At 39.9% G+C, this 25,493-nt stretch overlaps 1 protein-coding gene across 1 annotated transcript in view; it reads left to right on the plus strand.

Moving 5' to 3' along the window:
- ZNF521 (zinc finger protein 521) overlaps window positions 1-25,493 on the plus strand; it is a 239,365-nt gene that overhangs the window by 81,906 nt on the left and 131,966 nt on the right. Inside the window, exon 5 of the mRNA XM_085314302.1 lies at window positions 17,688-21,040. Coding sequence (XP_085170428.1) covers window positions 17,688-21,040 — 3,353 coding nt within the window. The remainder of the gene's footprint in view (window positions 1-17,687; window positions 21,041-25,493) is intronic.

Here is a 25,493-nt window from a genome sequence, read left to right on the forward strand (position 1 = left end):
ATATGCTAACTTTCCATATAGTCACTTCAAAATTCATTTTGTGTGTAGAAGTTAGTGGTTAAGCATTCACATTTGGTTAAAAAAATATTCCATAAAGACAAACTAAAATCACAGTGTGCTTTGGATGAAAATAGTTATCTGTGGGAAGTTAAAGACATTCCTAGGATATAAAGACTTTTTCTAACATAACTTACCAAAGAGCAGGAACTGTCATGGTAGCATATAAATAGGGCAGATGGAGATAGCCCCTCGAGGCTATGGGACTTGAGTTAATAAACCTTGAAAAGTTATCATAATTTTAATTTTGTATTTTCCTCATGAACCCAAGTAATATAGCTCATTTATTTTGAATATTACCACTGGACTCCCAGGCAATAAGTTTGATTTTCTTAAAACCTACATCTAACCAGATCCAGACCAAAAGCTAAAATACCAGTCCCATTAAAGTTAATAGCAAAATTCCATTGGCTTCAGTGGGGCCAGGATTTTATTCTGAGTCTGAGGATTTGAGTATATTACAGTACTGTGGTAATATTGTAAGTCAAATGAAACAGCCTAACATTCAAAAGGTTGTCCAATTCTTTTTCTGCTAGTCCTCGTCTGTATCTGTTGTGTTTGTCTGCTAATATTTTACCAATGTAAATGACTCGCTAAAAGTGCTCTCAGTGTGTTCAGTGCATCACAAGTACATTATGCCTACTGCACACAGAATATTAGCTTTTGTGTAAGCAAATTAAATACATGGGGGAAGAGAGAAATCTAGTTGAGCACRCCAAAGTCAATCAGCTAGTGTTAAGTTCTTCACTGAATATAGTAGGAACTCATGACAAAGCTAAACTAAATCAAGGTCAAAGCTTCTTTTTACCTTGGACGAAATAGTTTGAGGTGATGCAAACTGTTTCTTGGAACACATTTTTACTTGTAAAGAAAGTCAGAACATTAAAATAGTTCAGAGGCAGTAAGTTTATATCAAGCAAAGACAGAGATCTGGAAGTTTTCTATGAAAATAAAGCGGTCCAATGTGGGAATGGTAATCCTGAACTAAAGTAGCAGACAGCAGAGCCAAGGAACAAAAGCCAAGTATTTATTCAGTGAATTCAGGGAGAGTACAACCTTGCTTCAGCTGTCCCACTCTCTAAATAGCAGACACAGTATTGTACCACTGCATTTTAAAATCCAAGCTCATGACAGAATAAAACCAAGAAAACAGATCCTGCTGTAAAAAAAACACATGTAAAATTCCTGGAAATGTTTCCTGTTACAGGCTGCCTGGTTAGTATAGACTGCTTGCACATTGATACAAAGTCAGCAGTTGTTTGCTTTGATATTGTTCATATTCCTTTTTGCCAGGAAGATCAAGATCAGACCATAAGGTTATCAGTCTCTCTTGCAGCCATGTTAGAATCAGAGCAAATAAAAAAACAAATTGTCTTGATTGCATTTCAGATTGTTTTGATTGGTTTTATGCCCATGGGTTTATACCCATGACATAAAAAGCCAYAAAATTGCCTTTTCATGCGTTAGTAAAAGTCAGAGAAGAGCTTTTGCTTTGGAGTTGATACAGAGTGGTCCAAAAGATGTCCTGCAAGCCAGATCCAGTCCCCAGCATGATTCTGTTTGGCTTACCAACTTTTTGAAGTACCCTCTGTTGGGACTGTAGCTCTGCAGATGCAACTGTTGTGGGTTCCTCCTGATGGTCAGGGTGCCTCCGAGTGCTCACCTCACTCTCCTGCTGCCCTTGCATCCACATTGGTGGTTAAGGCTTCTGCCTCGTGACCCTGGAGCCTGGCACAAAGAAGTGCCCCCAAACTGGCATCCTGCCTAGAGTGGTTAAATGGTTGGACCGTCTTGGCTGATGAGTAATCGCTCATTCCAAGATGAATATTTGCTTTTCTCCACATGAGAGTCTGCCATTATAAGAGCTTCATTATATCTCCTTTTCTTCTCTGTCTTTATGTGAGACATTAGGGAAAGATCAGGGGAGTTACAGGTTGCAATTTCATTAACTGGCTGGAGATGTTGCAATATGTGATTTTTTTTTTCTTTTGGTCTGCTATTAATTGTACTTGCTTACAGAAGGTCTACAGTGTGTTTGCAGAGATGTAATGTTATTTTGCAAGCAGACATATTTTAGAGGAGTGAAACTGGTTGTAACACAACACGTACAATACCAAGGAAAATAGAGTAAAGCTCTTAGAGGATATGCATAGAGGATTGCCTACTTGGTGGTCATGAAATAAAGACAGGCAGGATGTTTTGGGGGATGTGGAGAGACACATTTTCAGGCCAGTACAGGATACAGATCAGGAGTGTTATTGACCAACATCGTAATGTTCCTCTTCCAGCAAGAAGGGACCTAGTTCTACCTCCCAGTGATAAATTTCCAGCTTTTTTGAATAGTTTGCTTATTTGTCTTGGACATAGACTGTACTGCAGTCATCTAGGCTAGACTACTGTAATGCGCTCCTAATTGTTTCCTTTGAAATTGATCTGGAGGCTCTTTGGGATGGAAAGCTGATATATTAAAAAGTATAGCCCGATGCATGTCGCTGCTCAAATTTTAATCCCTGAGTTCTTGGGCAACAGCCTCGCACTCCATGTCCCTGTCTGGCAGTTGCTGTCAGTTGGACACAGGCAGCTTTGGCTCCCCAGGCTGAGGCAGGCGCGGGCCGAAGGCAAGTCTTTCTTGTCCTCGRTTGTGGAACTCCCTGCCAGAGCCCCTTGCTGGCTGCCTCTAAGGCAAGCTGCAAGCCCTGTTTATTTCAGTTGGCCTATCCATGACTGTTTTATGGGCTCCCTACCTTTGTTTTTGCATCTGCTACCCTTTTGTTTTTCTCTTTCCTCTAACTAGTCAGGAATTGAATCTTTTGGGGCTGGCAGGTCCCTTTTGAATTCTGTGTGTGTAGCATATTGTAACATGCTATTAGATTTTGCTTTCTACTTCTACTGTTTTGCATTTGGCTCTTTATGTTACTTGGCTTGCAATTGGTGCTTTAGAAAAGATCAAATAAATATGTAATTGTGTCAAGTCTTATTTTGTCTAAGAGGGTTAAATCCAATATCCAAATATAGAAGAGTGTGTTTATGGAGAAACTTAGTACTGAGAGAATTAGAAAGAAAGCTCCAATTAGAAAGAAAGCTGATTCCATGCCGTTTGCAATGCCATGTTTTCTTTAAAAGAAAACTTCCACTGTAATTAGCAAGAAAGTACAGCTTAACGGCCATTGCATTACCTAACACAGAAGCTGCTATTCAATCTTAGAAATAGATCATGCTTTTATATGCCCCTCTGGAGACTGACAATACTGTGAAGTCCAGGATCAGCAAAACAGAAGTCAAAACATGAGCCCAGTCAGGAAATCTTATACAATAGATGATAAATAGTGATGGGCCACTTCATGAGCAAGTGTGTAAATGTAGTGGTGGAATAGAATGGGCTGTGCTTCTACCACCAAATGCTAGGAGTTAAGTGTCCACTATCCATCCCAAATCAATTGATTTAAACCTTATATACGTGCCGGAGCCCATGTAGATTATGTTGTTCTTTATGTTATACTGGCTACTAAGGGATTAACAAAAGTTCAGCTCTGTGTTYTAGGAACAGCGTAAGAATCAGCAAAAATGCATGCTTTGCCTCAAATGAAGATAGGTCTGATAACATCAAATAGGGGAACGAAACAAACAGGAGGAAGAGGAAGTAGCAGCAAAGTACTGTACAAGAAGCAAGGGCCTTAGTTCAAATATTGTCATCTGAAAATTGTTTATAGGCATTAAAACAGAAGAGTGAACCCCGGGGTAAGGCATACCACTTTGCTGAGCTTTGGGAATCCGRGAAGTTATGCATCAACCATCTAAGGAAGTTTCAATTGTAAAATATTATCAAAATCCAGGACATTCAGGGCAGCCTCGTCCTGCAAAACAGTAAAATTATTAATCACTTGACTAATCCACATTAATCAGTACAGCCTAACAGCAAAATTATTAATCAGCTTGATGATGTGAACAATCTTGCAAAGGAATGAGTCTACCTGGAATTTTAAAAGCGATAAAAGATAGAATGTAAAACAAAATGATTGGGAAAGATGCAAACTCTCCTCAAAACCAGCATTCTCTCTCATTTCACTGTTCCTGTTGCATCCACGTCCAGCAAAACCAAAAGCTTACGTGCAGCCTGGTATTCAGAACCTGAAGTATTCCTTCTGTATGTGTGAGAAAAATGGATCTCTCCTTTCCACACACAAACACACACAGGAAAATAAAGGCAGAAGAAGCGAGGGGGAAAAAAAGAAAGTTTTTTTTTTTTTAATTTTTGACAATTGCTGTTAGATTTTTAAATGTAAAATATATAAATGAATAGAAAGAAACCAGACAACACCCCATACAGAAATTGAAATGTTGTCAAGATGGCTAGAATACACTGAAAGACAGGATAAGCCCCAAGAAGCACCGCAGAGCTACTAGAAGGCAGTGCCAGAAGCTGTCTCAGGGATTAGAATGAATAACCTGGTACGTATAGGGCAGTTTCACCACTGAAACAAGAAAAACAAAGCAAAGGTAGTAAACAAAGTTCGACCCATATATTTCAGTACTGGAAGTGGTAAGTAATAATTGTCTGTGAAAGTTGAGTGCTTCACTAAAGAGAACAAGATGACAATAACTAACTTTTGCCAGATGAAGAAAGTATCTATTTTTTGTAGATAAGTGGATGGCTAATTGAAAACTCGTGAACGTCAACAATTATAGAATATGGAGCAGGGAGTTTTTGTTATCAGTTAATGATACTTCCACTCATTCAAGGCCTATACTGATTTTGCATTCGCTTCAAGGAGTGAAGTGCTCTGCTGTTTTTGAACATTTGTGCCTTTTGTGGTTCTGCAGAACTGGAACTTTTCAAACACAGAATAAAGATAGCAATGATTCTGCCTAGGAAAGATCACCACTTTCTAGAGCAGGTTGATGACACAGGCTATTGAGTCCTTACAGAGAATTGTTTGTCTTCTGGTTTTAGATGGCTTTAATTTCTCCAAATTGCTCCTTGAATAATAGGAAAAAGGCAATTTGAATTTCAGTGACAGATTGGACATAACAGGTTGCAACTATTAGGTCTAATTTTACCATACTGAGAGATAAAATTGCCTAAACATAAACATCGATCACTGATGCAGTAAATTAATTTGTACAGAAAAAGTAGTTTAACTGCAATGCACATTAAACATAGAAAATTTTCAAAATTACAGCTCTCTGAATTAATTTGTACACTTGTTTACTTGTTAAAAGCAATGCATAACTTCTTTTTCTTTTTTTTCCTCTCCTCATTTCGACTTCAAATTATGAAAAGCAAGGAGAGTCATTCAGATTGGCCAAAAAAGAACAGATTCAGCTCTACAGTTGTGGGTGTATTTTAGGTTCTTTGTCTTGTTTTGGAACAGATTAATAGAAATACTAAAGACCTCTTTGAAATAYTGTCTCATTCTAGCAAGCAAATTCACCTTTTTAATAGGCCTGAATTATGTTTTTTGGTGGTGTGCAATAATTAAAAAATTTTACGATTTGGTTCAGTAATAAGTTTACATTCAGATGCCTCCTCTGGTTTATTTAAACTGTTGAAATCTTCCAGACTGTTTTGTAAAAAATGTCATATATATCTACTTCTTTCTACTACCATCTTTTTTCAAAGAACCTGCACATACTACTATATATTAAATTCTAATATGTTATCTAGAAACTTAACATAAGAGCTAAATTTCTGCCTGGCGAACTTTTTTCTTCATTCTGGCAATTATTACTTATAAAATGCACATTTTAACATGAAAAAAACGAAAGAGTACATGTTTTTTCTCATTTTAGGCCACAGCTATAATGTTACTGATCATATGCAATCACACATTTATTTATAAGCTTCATAAAAGGTTGTCTAAGTCACAGAAACTGGAGCTGCCAATGTGGCTTATTTTGATGGTATCTAGTGTCTACTGTTTTCAAGGACAGTGGTTCGATTCAAATACAACTCTGATAAGTGACAGGTTTTCATGTCTTTAATGCCCTGACAAGGGCATCACTCTCAAGAGAGGGAGGTGAAACCAGTTGGATGAGGATTTCTTCCCCTCTCTTTTGTGCTGACACACCAAGACAATGGACAATTAATAGTGAACTTTCTCTGCATGGAAATGGTTATCACTGATGTAAAAGTGCTCATGAAGTATTGGGACGCAAAAGAGGAAGAGAAAAAGTAAACATAAAGAAGTGTGAAATGGGACGGGCTTAATGGCTGTTCACTTGCATGTTTCTTCATCTTTAAATTGTGGTGAATGATTTATACTGTCAGTATCAGCAGCTGTAACTTTTTAGACCTGCTTCACTGCTTTCGACATCAAGGAAGGGACTAGAGAAATCTTGCCATTTATATCTTCTTAGTGATAAGTGAGAATGCTTGTGTATTTCCTGGAGATACCAGTGAGCAAGGCTGACTGCTTAGTTACTAACAGTGTCATGTTGTAAAGTTTACTGCAGTGGGATATGGAAGACAGGTCCGAATAAACAGCCTCTTCACCTTATTGTGTGTTCACAAAACAGGCTTTCAGGATGCTCTTAGGTTCACCTTCGGTTGCATTGCTTCAATGTATAAGTTTTTGCAGGATTATTTTCCCTCTGGCCCTCAACAAGCACACTTCCCCTTGCCCTGGGGAAGGCTGATTCACTAATTGTGAGCATGTGCAACCTTCTTTTCTTCACTGTCCAATGCCAGCAATGTTCAGGTGCTCCCACAAGCCTGTCACTACCAAGGTCACTCAGAGAAGGAGTGGCTGGAGGTCGGCAACACACTGCTCACACTTGCAAGTCACAGGCAAACTGCCTTGGGGATTTTTGCAGTGGCTGCTTCTGTACCTGTGCACCAGATTTAGCRACTGACGATGCGATCGTGCGCCTCTGTTGTCCAAGTAAACAGAGAAAAGACATGCAATGCTTCCTGAAGTTAGACAAACCAAAGATTAGTCTAAAGTGAGAGTGGAACAGGTTAACTGATCTTTCTCTATCCTAAGCTTTCGTTTGTCCCTAGCAGCACTGAGCTGTCAATACAGTGTACAGCTTCTGATAAGTATGGGTTCTCCTCAGCCTGAAGAGATCTGTCTGATAAGATAAGATGGCCTTAAAAAAGAGAGAGAGAGAAAGTACGTTAACTGCTTTGACTGCAAAATACCCCCTGGTAGCCAGAGATAAGACACCTTGAGCTGCTCGGAAGACCTTAGACAGGATGTAAATGAAGCCAATAAAAAAAAAAAAAAAAAAAAAAAAGAATCATTTCAAATCCAGCAGCTATTCTGTTCTACTCTTATTTCCAGCCCTGACAGCAGAAGGCTTAATTTACTGTANTAAATGAAGCCAATAAAAAAAAAAAAAAAAAAGAATCATTTCAAATCCAGCAGCTATTCTGTTCTACTCTTATTTCCAGCCCTGACAGCAGAAGGCTTAATTTACTGTATTTCACACCGGGCTTCCATTCTACACTGAGGAAGCTACAAAGGGTTTTTTTAGATACAGGCTTTAACAAAGCAGAGATCTCTATATTTCTGGAGAGGCCTATATTTCAGACAGTTAATCRTGAGTTTCAGCAGGCTTTGGTGAGTGGAAATTATATAGAGGAGAAGGAAAATGCTGCCTTTTGCAAAGAATATACCCTTCTCTTTTATAATTAAAACATCCAAATAAACCTGTATTATGTTAAAGGCTGAACAAAGTGTATATATTTTTAATATAAAAAATGGTCAGACTGCAAATCTTTCCTTACAAAATTCCAAAGGGGTAGACTGATGTCCTGGAAGATATGAGGACAGGCAGCAGGTGTATTTACATGTGACAGTTTCACAGTTACGTTTGGTCTTCTGGCCATTCTGAACTGTGAAATTCATTGGGTCCTATTTACASGCTGGAGCACCTGTAAATTAGTTGAAGCCTACTTGTGTGTATCCCATGGGATAGGCGTCCACCTGAGTTTCCCATTCAAGTAGTCTGGGAAAAATGAGAGTCAAGGAGAAAGAATTGTTTTGTTTTGCACTGCATTTTGACTACAATGAAAAGGTACCTGAGACATGCTACTTCCAGTGTGATTGCACTGCACTAGGCTGGGCATAAGCATTTGTGTCCCATTTTGAGCTCTGATTTAGTTTAAAAACCAAGATTACTTTTGCTTAGGAATGTCATTTTTAACAGCAGTGCAGCACATCTGTACTAACAGCTAAATCTAAAAGGAGGAGCTTAAAATGRGATGTAGGTGGACTTTAAGAAGCTAAATATAAATGGTTATTCAAAACCTACCTCTCTGCATTCACCCCAGCTCATTAGGCACCTCTTGTTTTAATCAAAAGTTTCTGAAGTATTTGTGCTTTGGCAGTCTATGCAAACAACTCTAGCATGAGCATCTGGATACCCGTCACCTTCTGGAGAAACACCTTAACTGACCTGCTGCACAAGAGAGCGTCAAGGCACAGCAGTCCCATGCACTGTCAGTTGGGGAAGTGCTGTGTTCCCATCTGTCGTGTACTGGGGCTGTGTTGTCRGGGTGCTATATGGCATGAGGCCTAGGTTCAGTTGCCTCAGCAGCCTGAGAGGCTTCAAAGCCATGGTTCCTGCCTCTGAGTAAAGGGCCTTCAGCATCTGCAGAAGTCTTTTTCTGTGGAAGTTGGGCTCCCTGCAGCAAAGGATATCCATGGGACCAGTAGGAGCACATTTGAGAAGGACCATTAACCTACACAGAAGGGCATTCCTGTAGTCCCTGGATTTTTGCAGTCTGGAACTTGCACTTTGGTTTATTTTTGTTTTTATCCATGGTTCTTTAATGTATAAAGAGCCCATACTCCCCTCCCACAGCTGAGTGCGCAAACTGTGCGGTTGCAGACCTTTTCCTGGTTCCCCCTGGGGCCCCGTGAATCCCACTTTCTTTGCTTCTCGGGCTGCTGGAGACACCTAAGTCCCTTTGCAGATCTAGGTCCAGGAGTTTTCACCTGTGTAAATAAGATCTCCACCACATCTCTGTCATTTTCAGAAATAAGCAGTACTGTGTTTATTTACTGTATTTAATTCTAGCATACTTTAGAATAACACTGTTTGATATATTTTTGAAAGTGTTAACTGGCTGCATTGCTTTTGCTAGATCTTCATTCCCTTTTACTTTCTATTTCCTATAAAAGCTCCTGTGATATCCTTCCCTGGGTTCCTTTCAGATGCAATTATTTACTTCTTTCTTTCTCCTCTCCTTGTATCCCTTTCTCTTTGTTTCCCACACATTGCCTTTTTTATTTTTTGCTTTGTCCTAGTTTAGCCTGATCCAAGTGTATCCTGCTGTTGTTCTGATCTTGAGGCAATGGAGCAATGGGTTGGGGTGGGTGAAATATAGGCACAGGTAGGAGGGGCAGGCATGTGTGATAAAAGAGAGGCAAGACGGCTGAACATGAGGTACACCCTCAGTAATCCCTGCAGACCTTCACAATTAAACTCTAGCTTTAATTGAGAGAAGGGCAATATTCAAATGAGAACCCAGGCTGGTGCATCTCACAGGCTTCTTCTCAGGAGTCCTGCTCAGGGGCTCCATCTCTTGCCTGAGCCTCCGGCTAGGGAGGCTTTGGCAGCCTGCCCATCTCCCAGCAGGGGCTGGGGGCTGTATGGGAATGGAGACTCAGAAGGCAGCTAGGAAGCAGGGTCTCGTTCAGCTGCCAGGGTGTGAGCCTCTGGTCTGTTTGATTTCAGGACAGAAAGAGAGAAGGAAGAACACTACACCTTCTCTGACTTCAGACACACTCCTAATACTGTGACCTATGACAGAAAGAAGCAGTCAATTCATTTCAATGCCTCTGTGCTACTGGAGAGTTACCTTGATGACTAGGACTGTATTATAGGGGCTAGTTTTGCTGTTTCTGAGGCTCCTCTACAGTTCTGCAGCTTACAAAAGGAGCTGCAGATCAGGGGAAAATWGGAGAGAGACAGTTTCTGGTCCTATTCATGGTGTTGCCCATGGAAAGCATGGCCTAGTGAAAGCAGAATGCATGTGAAATTACTGGAGTCCAGTAAGGAACCTGAACTGTTGTCCCGTAGTCATTTGTTGTTCTTAATAAGCAGTGCAAATGCTGTTATCAGCACAACAAATTATAATGATTATTTTCTAGCAAACTGCTGATTATCTGAATCGCTACTTTTAGTACATGAGGTTGTTAATATACAGATTCTTAGGAAATCTGTGTTAGGTGCAAGTTTGGTAGCACGTTTGAATGTGGGGTGGGTTTTTTTGCCCTCCCGTTATCTTGATTTTAAATGTAGTTATTCTCAGGGTGATTTTTTTCTGACCCTAGCTTCAGATGGAGCAAGGCTGGTGGTCTCTGACTCRTACAGTACAAACAAACAAAAACAACCACTAAAAGAAACAGCAACTTACAGCAGAAGAAATACAGTGTAAATGTGTTTGTCACATTCAAGCAGTGGACAAATGAGCTAATTTGAAACACTTAGTACCCATATAGTCACAACCAAACAACCCCTGTAAATTAATTGTGTGACATGTGATTCCCAATTATGTAAAGCAGTATAATAAGCTTTGTGGATGGTTACTGTCATTAGTTGTATGTACAGGACTGTAGAAAATTACTTTTTCTTTCTCTTTGCCTTGCAAGGCACAAAATACTGTTTTCCTCAAATAAACTGAGGGTAGCTCAGTCTTCTTCTAGTTCCAAATTCTTTTTGTGAATGATTTGAAAGGTTGAGCAGAATGCAGACTGCTTACCTTTTCTTTAATTTGCTTGTGGAAGATGGAATTCTTTGAGCTCCATCTGTTCAGATGAACTTTTAAGCAAAAATCAAGGAAAACATTTATGCTCCTCTCTACATACGTAATAGTCATATGTCTTGTGAAGAAGACATAGTGRAACTGGAGACTAGGGTTGCCTTAGGAGAGCAATACAGGAACGTTAATGACCTGTCTATGAATTAAAGGCATTTTATAAAAGCAAGCAATTTTTTCTTGTGAGGTATTAACATGCCTTATTTGCTGGTTCTGGGAGGTGCCTTTCTTCTGGGTATGAAATACAAAATGGGGAAACCTCCCTACCAGGCTGCCTCATTTCTGTTAATCAGGAGCCCCTATCTRAATTTCTCCCAGTAATCTAACTGTTAGTGCATTTAATTGGTGTTCCCAAAGTAGTTTTGAAATATTGATAGATTTTTAAAACATCTGTGAATTATAAATAATTTTTAAAGTTCACATTTCTCTTTTGAATGCTCATTTCAGAGTATTAGTTTTCAAGCCATTTAATAAGTTATGAGACAAATGAGTGAGTTTAATATGGGGCCAGTGATGTGAAAAAAAAGTGATGCTTGTATTAAAGTTGCAGATTTTCCAAAATTACATATATTTCTATTGAAAATAGATGGGGAATATTATGTGATAATGCATATTTTATTTTAAGTGAATTTAAAGCTTAGCATTATCTATTAATTCTATTAAGAACTTCAAAACTGTAGTTTATTTCATTGACACATAGTAGGACACCATTGAAATCATGCGAATGTTTAAATACTATCCTTTGGTTTTCTAGTTATTTAGATATATTCACTACACCCAGCACAATATTGTTTTATTTCAGTAATATCTAACCCCTTCATTTGCTATTTGTTCACACCTGCATATTCCCATAAGATTCCTTATCTCATTTTCAAGGTAGCCCTGTAGACAATTAGTGTTGGTAATAATATAAAATGTGTCCAGCACTAAAATCTGAAATGGCCATTACAAGTAAACTATCTGATATATAATAACCACTCCACTCAGTTACCTGCACAAAAATGCAAGGATTTAAAACTGTGGAAGTCTGTCATCCATTCAGTTAACAGTATCTGCCATTTATTCTTTCCTTTTTATAATTTAAATTTTATCTTGTAGCATRTCATCTGGTAAAATAGCAAGCCTGTCCCTCCCTTTTAATCTGTGTGTATGAGCATATAGTGGTATAATATGAATCAATCTTTGACTTGTGGTTGGACTACAAGTAATAACTACACAACAAATAGAATGCATACGTGTACATGCATATTCATAACCTGTATGCATGCAAAGGTATGTATTAGGTGTGTATATGTTCTGTTGCTTGATTTACTTGATTTGCCATTTTTAAAATATATCCTCCTCCTACATAACCATTGTAATAAATTGTCCTGGTTAAAGAAACTTTGCTATATACTACTTGCACATAGATCTCACAGGCTCCCAGAGGGGAGCTGTGTGACCAGTCTGCCATTACCGTTAACTGGCCCAAGCTGCAAGAACGTATCAGCAGGACCCAGMGCAGGGGGGTGTCTGTCCAGCTAAAGTGCTGGGTCGGGTCCATCAGATTAAGCTTTCTGGCAGCACTGTCTTTCAGAGGAAGGAAAGARTTTTTCTTGCAGGGATGGCTCAGACCTGGGAGATCTGGGTTCTGTTTCCTCCTTTGCACAGATTACATTTGTAACCTGAGGCAAACCACTCCAGCTTTTCTGTGCCCTAGTTACTTGAGTAGCAAAGTGGGGAAAATAGAAAACTACTAGGTAGGATATTGGGAATATTAATTTGTTCATATTTGTAAACTCTGTTCTATCAGAGGAACAGTATATATTATGTCACATAAAGGTTTTCTGACATTTTCCTTAGGAATGTGGCCATTTGTATAGTGGCAGAAAAAAATTTGTGGTGTTTAAATCTTACAGAAAAATACAGCATGATAAAGCAAGTGCCCCAAAGCATATTCCAGCCAAAGTGTGCATATGTCATAAACCTTCCTGGTGACTAAACAACGTTTTTATAAAGCAGCACTGTTAATTCAGTCAGCAGCACTAGGGATAAGATCACTTTTAAGACTTCACAACTACTGAGGTTGGCACATGAGTGACTGGCTGCTAACACCACAGAGGTGCTTTTGTGCTCTGATGCTTCCCCATTTCTCCCTCCCCTTTTCATGGGATAACTCCTTCTGGTATTACTTCATTTTTCTGTTAGTGAGCACTTTCCCCCATAAATTTGACTGAACAGGTGTTACTCTGCTACTAACTGAGTTTCCAGCTGTCCTCCTCCAACACAGACCGGGCAAAATCTGTTGTTTAGTCCTATTAGGCAGACTAGAGAACTATCAAGCCTGAGATGGAGGTCTTCCTTGCAGGATATGGTAGGTTTTTTGCCAGAAGATGGTCAGGAAGGCCTGGCTGGCTAACAAAGACAGTCCTTCAGCTGCTGGGTGTAGTTCCAGTTTTGCATCCCCTTTGGCAGCAATACAGAGACTGCTGCAGTGTGGCCAGCCAGCAAAATTAGGAAATAAGGACCTCTTTTATTTACTCAGGCTGCTGAATCATGGGCATTCCTGTCTGCTTGGAGAAAAGTCAGGCAGCTCTACTTTCCACTGGAAGTCTCAGGAGTGTTTGGTACTTTCATCTCAGAGTGTTCACACACTTGTTTTAATGTGCTTTATGGAAATGGTGAAACTCAGCAAGTACAGTTGGTGTAGAAAAACATCTGCACTAACTATTCACACACATTTGCATCTTTAAATAGACTTTTAGGCCTTGTAGCCGATTTCCAGTGAAGTTTTTTTGGTTGTGAGTGCTAGAGCTCTCTTAGAGTCAGTGAGTGTGAAGTGACTGGTTCCAAAAATTAAAAATTTACATGGACATGTTAAGTGCATCACACTGAAACTCAGAATACTTGCCATAACACAAAAAAGGCATTTACAGTAAGTAGCACTTAGTGAGTGCCGAAGGAAAAAAAATACAGAAAATATATTTTAAAGCTCCATAAACACTTTGTAGAATAGTTKGGGCCCTATTCTGCTCGCAGATAGATACATACAGCTCCTGGGGACTTTAGTGGCACTTGTTTGTGTGCATATGAATTTGGTCCAGAGTGTTTTAAAAGAGCTTACTTGAACATTTAAAATCAGTATTTGTAATGTTGACAAAGCTCAGTGGGTAGGTGTCTGTAGATTTATACAGACGTGGATGTATGCAGAGCTGCAGCAAACTGTATTTTCTATCAGAGTGATTGGCAAAAAGGGATTTGAAGTCTTTTCTCCCAAGAGTGAGTAAATCTTCCCCCCAAACACAAAGGCAGTTCTGTATAGAGAACTAACTCCCTGGGACGGCGGCCGCGGCAGCCACGTCCCAGCTGGCTGCTGAGCAGCGGGGAGCGGCAGTSGAGCTCCGCCACAGTGGCTCTGATAGCCTGTCCTCTGGAAGGCCRTATTCGCTCATATTCACGCATAGGGTGAGGGTAGCAAGCTGCAGATTATTGTCCTGTCCTTTTGAAATGGATGCTCTTAATAGGTGCACCTTGATTTCCTGGTGCAGCAKCTTTGTGGGGAAGGATGGGGAGACAGCAAGGACAGGAGACGCCATCGTTTGAGTCCTGCTGTGGCAGTAGGTAATAGTGCTCTGAGTCCAGATTTCCTTCTCTGATTGCTGTCCCCAGGTCCATTCCTGGACAGCCCCAGACCGGCTGTGTGCCGTGGGCCATCAAACACAATGTTCCCAGTGTTCAGGTTGGCAGCCACGCAGCAAAATTAATCTGCAGTGACCTGTTTCCATGAACAGCCCAGGCAGGGTTTAAAAAGTCCTTTCGTGGGTTGTTGCTGGCTCCACTGCTCCACTTTGGGAACCTTTGTGTAAAGGCGGCGCAGAGGCCCTCCTTCCRCAGCATCCCGCCTGGCCTCCGGCTGCCCCCTCCGTGGCCACCCCGCGCCCCGGGAGGGGAAGCCGGGAAACGTGTCTGCTCAGTTGTTACGCTCGTTCTCAGGAAAATCCTGTTATCCTACATGGTGCAATACGTGGAATTCCCCATGCATTACTGGAAGGAATAGACATTTCTGTAGCTCTGAAAGAGCAGATTTTCAAATTTCAAGTTAAAAGGACAAAAGTTTGACTTTTAAATGGTGTGATCCTTTCCCTCCTGCACAACTACTGTGCAGAATCATTTGGGGCTAGGATTAAAAAACCCCAAAACAGAGTGACGTACAGGAACGTTCATACCTGCTAGCCGGAAAATAAGAACCAGGTCTGTGCTATAGTAACACTACTCCCCCTCCACTTTTTTTTTTAACCCTGTATAGAAGCTAAAGGAGAGAACCCTAGCAAACAAGGAGAATTGGGTGGGGGGAAAGAGGCATGCCATGGTCACGCTCGGGGCTTGATCCTGACCCTGCTGCCAGCCAGACATCCTACAGGGATCCAGAAGCCAAAGGGAATAGTTRTATAATAGGTAAAACTGAGCAGGCAATGGCCACAGAAAGTAAGTGATTTACTACTGTGTCAGTGATAGTACACTTATTTATAACACTTACTATATATTCCTCTAAACATTTATACAATAATACATCATGTCTGCATAGGATATACATTTTAATACTAAATTTGGTTACAAAACATGTAGCCTAGCCAGTTGCAGACTATTTTTCTTTGCTCAGTTGTATAACATAAATTTGTGTTTATCTGCTGGCACTGTTCATATGTCAGAAATATATTTGATTTTAAAGGACAAAAGGTTTTTCCACTTAAGAGAGCTGACTGGAAATTTTCAGTTAAAATAAAATTTAAAATGTAAGATTTTTTCATGTGTTTAGTTTTCCTACTGTTTTGATTATTTCTAGTTTCAGAATCAAACCCAGCAATGTGAAAGGGCAGTACACACATCTACATCAAAAGTCTCCTGTGAATATTGCAGTCATTAATGTAATGTAACAATTTAAAAACTCAGCTGTCAAGTATTATTTAGTATCTATCACAGTGAATAACTTTGCTTACAGTACATTGCTAAGCATTTTAGCAGATGATAGTGCGTTAGTTGCAGGTAGGATTTTTAAAAACATTTTTAAAAGAAAACAAACATCTTTGTTTGCAGTTCAAAGATATAGTATTTAGGCTAGGATTTGCTTTTGTTATTTAACATCAGTGCAAATTCATACATAGATAAATGCAGATACGTATTTGTGTGTGAAAGGTATGGGTAATTTGTGAAACCCTCCTGTTCGAGAAGTAAACAAGAGAGTAAAAAACCATGCAGTTTTTCACTTGTATTGCAAAGCATTGTTGCGATGGGCAAGGATCCAGGAATGGTGTTTGGTTGTTTTCTCAGAGTTAGATGGTTGCCATCTGGCATTGATAGGGAGATGGTGTTGTCATCAGTTTCTAGATGCAGGAAAGGAATGAATCCTCATCTGTTTCCTGTGGATAAGCAAAGGGTTGATAATCTAGTAAAATCTTGTTACCTTCAAGAAAGCAGGCTCGGAATTTGTTTACATAATATAAACCAGCTCTAACTTTCATGTTAGTGTAGAAAATTTCTGATAGGAGGCTGAAGATATTAAGAAACTTACCATTTGTCGAGAATATCTTAAGACAAAGATACTTTTCAAAAGGTTTATCTAGTCTTTGTGCTATTGTAATCAATTTTGCTTTTAAAAGGTAAAAGAACTCCAACTACTGCCCTTGGAAAGGAATAAAAGGACTATTTGTTTCAGAGTGGTCTGTCAAGCATTCTTTCAGTATTTTTAAAAAAATTCTAGGTTAAAAGAAAGGCGATAATTGCAGTGTTGTAGTCTACATTTAGAGCAAAAGCTGCAAAAATTATGGAGCGCACCTGTTAAAAAAAAAGCTTGCCCCCATCTAGAGGTGAGGTAATAGCATGGATAACTATGCTGGCTAGCATTCTTGTTTTGTCTTTTCTTTGTTACTCATAAATCTCTCAGCTTTTACCATAATCGTTTATCATTTTTCCTGTTTCCAGCTTTTTACAAACTGCTTTGTCTGTGATCACCTCACAGTGCAGGTTCTGCTGAACTAAGGAAGTTCAGCTGGCTGAGGCTTTTGCAAAGAGGAAGAAATGGTGGGCAACCTCTTGAACTTAAAAAAGAAAAAAAAATGCTGTTCCCAGCTGACCCTCATGAAACTTTCTCGTTTTCCTTGATCCTGGCTGTTGGTTTGTTAGTTTGTTTTGAATATTTAATAATCCGGCTGCCAGCTTTCAGTAACTGAATTGTATAGTTATTGGAGAAATCTGGTTGCACTGTATTAGAGAAGGCATCACTGTTTATACTGTTGTCCTGTTCCTCCCCTGTAATTTTTCATATTATTTTTTTTGAATAAAACCCAAGTCTCTCTCAATGGTAGCCTTTAAAAGATTTCTGTGTTCGAAATGAACATCAAGGGGAAAAAAAACCTGTGGTAAAGCAGAGGGAATTTTTTTTTATTAAATATTAGGCATGTTGGTTGACTGTATTAATTTTAAATCATTCCTGTAATATTTTCTCTTTTCCTTTGACTCTTCAGATGCTCAAATAATATGCAAATCATTTTACAGTGGATACAAAAGAAACATTAAATATATTAAAATCTGCATTTTAATAAAGTTGTCAATGTATAATACATATCCTGTAACTGAGAAAGAATGATAAAAAAGCAATAAAAAGGTAATATAGGCACAGAACTATTTAATAACTTTTAATGTTTTACACTCTGATAAAAATAAATGTGGTCTTGAAGCTGTTTGGTACAGATATAAGAAGAATCCTAGTCTGAGTTGAGTAGATTTTAGATATTTAGGAGTAGCAGGTCAATGTTGTTTATGTGATTTGGTGTCTCCTCTGAGCTGTAGGGATTAAGCTTGTGGGAATGTTTCTTTCTCATTTCAGATGGAGTGGATGTTGAGGATGACCCCACATGCTCATGGCCAGCATCATCACCTTCTAGCAAAGACCAGACTTCCCCAAGCCATGGGGAAGGTTGTGATTTTGGTGAAGAGGAAGGAGGCCCGGGGTTGCCCTATCCATGCCAGTTTTGTGACAAATCGTTCAGCCGCCTCAGCTACTTAAAGCACCACGAGCAAAGTCATAGTGACAAGCTCCCTTTCAAATGCACATATTGTAGTCGTCTCTTCAAACACAAACGCAGCAGGGACCGCCACATAAAGCTTCACACAGGAGACAAGAAGTATCACTGCAGTGAGTGTGATGCAGCGTTCTCAAGGAGTGATCATCTTAAAATTCACTTAAAGACTCATACGTCCAACAAGCCATATAAATGTGCCATTTGTAGACGTGGATTTCTGTCATCTAGTTCGCTGCATGGTCACATGCAGGTTCATGAGAGGAACAAAGATGGCTCTCAGTCTGCCTCGCGGATGGAGGACTGGAAAATGAAAGACACTCAGAAATGCAGTCAGTGTGAAGAAGGCTTTGATTTTCCTGAAGATCTTCAGAAGCACATTGCAGAATGTCACCCTGAGTGTTCCCCTAATGAAGACCGATCTGCTCTTCAGTGTGTTTATTGTCATGAACTCTTTGTAGAGGAAACRTCCCTGGTAAATCACATGGAGCAGGCTCATAATGGTGAGAAGAAGAATTCGTGCAGCATTTGCTCTGAGAACTTTCACACTGTGGAAGAGCTGTACAGCCACATGGATAGTCACCAGCAGCCAGAGTCATGCAACCACAGCAACAGCCCATCTTTGGTAACTGTGGGCTACACCTCAGTTTCTAGCACCACTCCAGATTCAAATCTTTCGGTGGATAGTTCAACAATGGTGGAAACAGCTCCCCCTATACCAAAGGGTCGTGGAAGGAAGCGGGCAGCTCAGCAAGTACCAGATATCACTGGTCCTTCAAGTAAACAAGCGAAAGTTACATATAGCTGCATTTATTGCAACAAACAGCTATTTTCCAGCCTTGCAGTTTTGCAGATACACCTGAAAACTATGCATTTAGATAAACCTGAACAAGCTCATATCTGTCAGTATTGTTTGGAGGTATTGCCATCTCTCTACAATCTGAATGAACATCTTAAGCAAGTCCATGAGGCTCCAGACCCAGCACTGATTGTTTCTACCATGCCTGCCATGGTGTACCAGTGCAACTTCTGCTCTGAAGTGGTCAATGACCTCAACACTCTTCAAGAACATATCCGGTGTTCTCATGGATTTGCCAATCCTGCTGCTAAGGACAGTAATGCATTCTTTTGTCCCCATTGCTACATGGGATTTCTTACAGATTCTTCTCTGGAAGAGCACATTAGACAAGTCCATTGTGATCTTAGCAGTTCCCGATTTGGTTCCCCTGTGCTTGGAACCCCAAAAGATCCAGTGGTGGAAGTGTATTCTTGTTCTTACTGTACAAACTCTCCAATATTTAATAGTGTTCTTAAACTGAACAAACACATCAAGGAGAACCATAAGAACATTCCTTTGGCACTGAATTACATCCATAATGGAAAAAAATCCAGAGCCATGAGTCCATTATCTCCTGTAACTATTGAGCAGACCTCTTTAAAAATGATGCAGGCTGTTGGGGGTGCTCCTCCTCGTCCTGCAGGTGAATATATTTGTAATCAGTGTGGTGCTAAGTATACTTCCTTGGACGGTTTTCAGACTCATTTAAAAACACACCTTGATACTGTCCTGCCAAAACTGACCTGCCCACAGTGCAACAAGGAATTTCCGAATCAGGAGTCCCTGCTGAAGCATGTTACCATTCATTTCATGATCACCTCGACCTACTACATCTGTGAAAGCTGTGACAAGCAGTTCACTTCTGTGGATGACCTACAAAAACACCTGCTGGACATGCATACATTTGTGTTCTTTCGCTGCACGTTGTGCCAAGAGGTTTTTGACTCCAAAGTCTCCATTCAGTTACACTTGGCTGTGAAGCACAGCAATGAAAAGAAGGTATACAGATGTACGTCTTGTAACTGGGACTTCCGCAATGAGACTGACCTACAGCTTCATGTTAAACACAACCACCTGGAGAACCAAGGCAAAGTGCACAAGTGCATCTTCTGTGGTGAGTCCTTTGGTACAGAGGTGGAGCTGCAATGTCACATTACTACGCACAGCAAGAAGTACAACTGCAAGTTCTGCAGCAAAGCTTTCCATGCTATCATCTTACTGGAAAAGCACTTAAGGGAAAAACATTGTGTTTTTGAAACAAAACCTCCCAACTGTGGAACGAATGGGGCATCTGAGCAGGTACAGAAGGAGGAAGTGGAATTGCAGACCTTGTTGACAAATAGCCAGGAGTCCCATAACAGCCATGATGGCAGCGAGGAAGATGTTGACACATCCGAACCCATGTATGGCTGTGACATTTGTGGGGCAGCTTATACAATGGAGACTCTCCTGCAAAATCACCAGCTTCGAGACCACAATATTCGACCTGGAGAAAGTGCCATAGTGAAGAAGAAGGCTGAACTCATCAAAGGGAATTACAAGTGTAATGTGTGTTCTCGAACATTCTTCTCTGAAAACGGGCTCCGCGAACACATGCAGACACACTTGGGACCAGTGAAACATTATATGTGCCCAATCTGTGGTGAGCGGTTTCCTTCTCTTCTGACTCTTACTGAGCATAAAGTCACACACAGTAAGAGCCTGGACACTGGAAACTGCAGGATTTGCAAGATGCCTCTCCAGAGCGAGGAGGAATTTTTAGAGCATTGCCAAATGCACCCTGACTTGAGGAACTCCTTGACAGGGTTTCGCTGTGTGGTATGCATGCAAACAGTGACCTCCACGCTGGAACTGAAAATCCATGGGACATTCCACATGCAGAAAACTGGAAATGGTTCTGCCGTGCAGTCCACAGGGCGCACACAGCACCTCCAGAAACTGTACAAATGTGCTTCTTGCCTGAAGGAATTCCGTTCAAAGCAGGATTTAGTGAAACTTGACATCAACGGTCTACCATATGGTCTGTGTGCTAGCTGTGTTAATCTCAGTAAAAGTGGTAGTCCAAGTGTCAACATCCCTTCAAGCAGTAACAGACAAGGCATGGGCCAAAATGAGAACTTGAGTTCCATTGAGAACAAAAGCAAGGCAGGGGGACTGAAGACTCGATGTTCTAGTTGCAATGTTAAATTTGAATCAGAAAGTGAACTCCAAAACCATATTCAGTCAATCCACAGAGAGCTTGTTCCAGACAGCAACAGTACACAGCTGAAAACACCACAAGTATCTCCAATGCCCAGAATCAGCCCCTCCCAATCTGAAGAGGTAACCCTTTTTTATTTGCTCTTGACACCTTCCACCCTTCTGGAAAAAAACCCACCATTTTTCCAAGCTGCTTTGTCACTTGTCATGAAATGCTTAGGCTGAAACATGTTACTTTTCCATCCATAGCCATTAGCTAGTAATTATTTGCTTCTTGGTACTCCTTACCTCTTGGCTTGAATAGTGTAGAGTAGGACTACTTCCAGTCTCCCTAGGATATTGCCTCCTATATCACTGAGGAGATCTATCTTCATGCCAGCACAACCGAGATCTGGAATCTTATCTTAGCTCCGTTACACATTGGAATCCCCAGCTAGGAGTTGTGCTTACGGCAGAGTGTGTTAATGACAGAGAAGTAGAATATAGTGAGCCAAAATGCTGGCATAAGGGGTGAATTTTCGAAAAATATTTGTGAACAACAAATTGGGGTTTATTTTTGTAAATTGTGTTGTAAGCATTAATTTTCCATCTTTTTAGAATATTTTGATTAAATAGGAGTCAACACTGGCCTAAGGTAAATTGTAGTCTTTCTGGTGCGATTCTCTCTTTTAGTGTTCTTTCTGTTCCTTAGGAACAACTTTTTGAYGTCCCTGAAACACTCAGTGCGTGCTGATTAAAGTCCCATCTATGCAGCATAGCTCAGAAAACAAATACACATTTCAGGAATACAAAGGGTCAAACTTCTGAAAGATTTCATCTGCTTCCTCAGTCATCAGTAACCAAGCAATAACACCTGATTAGTAAGAGATGGAGAGCGAGAGGAGTCATGTACTGAGGAAAGGAAATCTGTTTTGTCTTCAGGAATACTATCAATAGAATGACTTAAGAGTTAGTATTTTAGGCCTGGTATCTTGTGTGATGGCCCTTAACAATTCAGGAAGCCTAAAAACACAGCACACACAAATTATAAGAAATAGTAGCTATTGTTTCAAGAAAGATTTTAACATAGAATGGTGGAAGCATGGTGCTGCCCTTTGCTATGAATGTGTATGGGTATGCTGTAGTCAGGGAGCTGCTCTTCCGTTACTTTCCTCATTCCATGTTTGTGAGCCCATCTAGTAGATAAGAAATCCCTTAGCCTGTCATCCAATACAGTGTTGGTCAAAATAGGGGGAGGGAGGAAGGAGGGCAGATACGTAAGAATACCCACATGTGGAGCTACTGAGATCGTAGCTGGAAATAAGCTGAGAGGAGGCCACTGAGGCAACCCARGGCCTGCAGTGCCACCAAGGAGGAAATGGAGTTGGGAGACACCAGGCATTAGGCAGGGTACAGCCACCTGGTAAGGTGGATGCTTTCACAATTCACACAGTAGTTGGGGTTTGGCAGAGACCTCTGTAGATCCTGTGGTCCAGACCTTCTGGTCAAGCAGGGTTAGCTAGAACAGGTTGCCCAGGACTGCAGATCTTCGGTTTTCAAGGGTAGAGGTGCAGCTGGGGAATGAAATTTGGTTTACATGAGGGGCAGGTCACTTTAAAAAGATTGAGACTTAACGACAATCTTATTTTCAAATAAGAGGGAAAAGGTATGGTTTCTATTAGGTGTGTTTTTGGCCCTTGTAGTACTGTTGTATGTATGTGTATAGGGATCATGGAATGACTGTTTGTATGTTTTTTGATAAATTCAGAGTCATCCTAGCTGCTGTTTCATCTTTCCACAGTATTATTTTCAATTACTTGAAATCTCTCTCTCTTCTCCGTCATGTTTGAAGCCCATTCCCACTGCCTCAAGCATGGTCAGAATCATGTGTGTTAACACAGTTACCATAATAAGATGTTGCCAACTTGGCTTTCTCTTGCTTGTAACCTTTACAGAAAGAGATTTGGGGACCTTGGTGGGTGATATAAGGTCAGCTACTTTCAGTAGCATTAGTGAATCTTCTTGTACTTAGATCATGTATAATCAGAGTTCTTGTATCTTCCGATTGCAATTGTGTTTCTACTCTGAATGGATTTACCACTTCATTCTTTTGTCTTTTATTTGAAAAAAGTATTTGAGATAAAAAAAATACTTTTAAACTATAGCAATATTTGTGAGTAACATTTGCATGTTTTCAAATGCTATTTGCCCTCCTGTACACAGCTTGTAAACTGATTTTTCAGTGTCTATGGTTCTAGTCTCCAGATAAGTAATCTAGACTTTCAGATTCTTTTCTCATAGGAGGCATAAAGCTATCAAGTTCCTGGTAGAGCATTAGTACTTCTAGAAACCATAAATGCATTTACAGGAGATAAATTATCTTTCAAGATTTCACAAACATATTATTGGTTTCAAATTGTAGTGACCCAAACATTACAGCAATGAGAATCAAAACTGAAAGTGGTAATACACAAATGTTTAACACTATAGATTTGATGTTGAGGCTGAGAGAAATTAAACCATAAACATGTAACACAAACAGTAAAAGCAAATTGGATTTCTAAAAGTTATTATTTTCAGTGGCTTTGGTGCTACACTGGGAAGGATATTTGTTGAATTAAGTGTGATTCTGAAGGCAGCTTCTTAAACATGCTATTTTAGGGAAATTTTCAACCCCAAAAATTATAATATTAGAGAAGTGAAGATTACATTTACGTTATGGGAGTCATGGGGTTTGAAATGTCCAGCTTGACTGAAAGAATGTTTCACTTCAGAAGCAAGAAGAATGTGGAAAGCAGTTGTCAAACTATTAATAGTGGTGAATACTCTTGTTACTCAGTATTAGATTACTATGGTGGGAGTAGAAAATATATTTTTAAGAGAAAAGGTAACACTAAAATATCTGACTTCTCACTTTTTTGTCAAATATTCTCATTGAGAACTAGAAAACTTCTCTTTCTTTTTTAGTTTGCACTCAGAAATATGTTTGGGTGTGTTTGCCTTAATATGGCATAATGTAGTAGCTACTACATATAACTTCTGAGTTACTTGATAAACGAAACATGTTGCCCTGAGTCATCTTCACTGAGAGTTAGCTGACTTATTTTATCTTTATACTGGGATGGGAAATGATGGGCAATGCTCATCAGTTACCACAACTCAGAGAACAGGTTGGAACTCATTAAGCCCATGATATTGTTGAATCTGRTACCCATAACCTATCAAAAAGATTTAAACAGGCAGATTGTGGGTGGATAGCTATAGAAAAAGCTCTGAAATTGGAGACTCTCTAAGTTATTCTTTGAGCTTGATGAGATACTCAATTATGGCTGTAGATTTCTTTTTTTCTAAGTTACTGCAAAACCATTCTTAGGCTAGAATAATAATCTTTATGATAGTTAATGTTTAAAAATGAAGAACAACATTTGATCTGACAGTGATTTGGGAACCAGGTCTTAGTCCTTTTTCTATCGCTCATGTGCTCTGTTGACTTAGAGCAATTTAACATTTCTGCTTCATCTTCCTTATGGAGAAAATAAGAGTGATAGCTAGTTACTTGAGAAGTGTGTTGCCGCACTTAATTACAATAAATTTCTGTGACGCATTTGAAAGACGAAAAACAATGTTCAAAAAGAACTGGAACTTTACTTCAGCCTTACTCCTCTTGTTCCTCCTTAACGTGCTGTCATGCACCTAGTGAGAGAACTCCTGACTCAGCATAAATACTTTTTAGACCTTTACTTTTTAAACTTTAAGACTTCTGTACATACATATCCAATAATAATTATTATACTCCTAGTTGCTTGCGTATCAGGGGAAAGGCAGAATGGACTCCAGCCTACATCAAGAGTTTACTGGTAAAACCTACCTTGTGTTACTGTTTTCATGTGTGCAACTATGCTAAGTTTGGGGTCCTGTTGGTAATATCCAGAATAGAAGCTCAGCAAGTACAATTGCTTCTATGAGTAGCTTAAGTTAAGTATCACTTTGTTCCATGAATGTGAAGCTGAAGTGAATACTACATTACCTGTGGCAATGCAGACAGTCTTTCATTGATAATACAAGAACATCCTGGATTTTCTGATCCTGAGAAGAGATGGGGCAATGCAAGTACGCTGCCAAACTGCTGCAGGACTAAAGATGCTTATTTAGGTGTTACAGAAGACTTGCAGAGGCTCACTGTAGCAGGGAGGATCAAAAGCGCTGGGCAAAAGAGAGAAGAACTAGCAATTTTAAAACCATCTGAAAAAGAGGATAAGTGGGAATCTGGGGCTGCCCTTTTTGTCCTGTTGCTCTTGTGCAGAGCTGGATGCCAGGATGGGCATGTCACAGCAAGGGATACTGGGGCATGTCACAGCACCGTTCTGGAAGGAGCCCTGAAAACACAGGCTAACAATGAGCTTGTGGAGACAGGGGTCACAGGATGCAGATGCTGCGGAAAGCTGGTGGCTCCTTGAGACTCAACTTATCCCAGCTCAGATGAGTCCAGAAGTGGTATCACCTGGGGAGAAAGAATGGAATTCAGGTAGGTGTATTATTTTATCATTACATTTTTTTTTCCTCCTCTTTATTTATGGACCCTGAATCTACCTTTTTT

The sequence above is a fragment of the Rhea americana genome, unplaced genomic scaffold (genome assembly GCF_003343005.1).
Source record: "Rhea americana isolate MKP2758 unplaced genomic scaffold, rheAme1 scaffold_40, whole genome shotgun sequence".
Lineage (NCBI taxonomy): Eukaryota > Metazoa > Chordata > Aves > Rheiformes > Rheidae > Rhea > Rhea americana.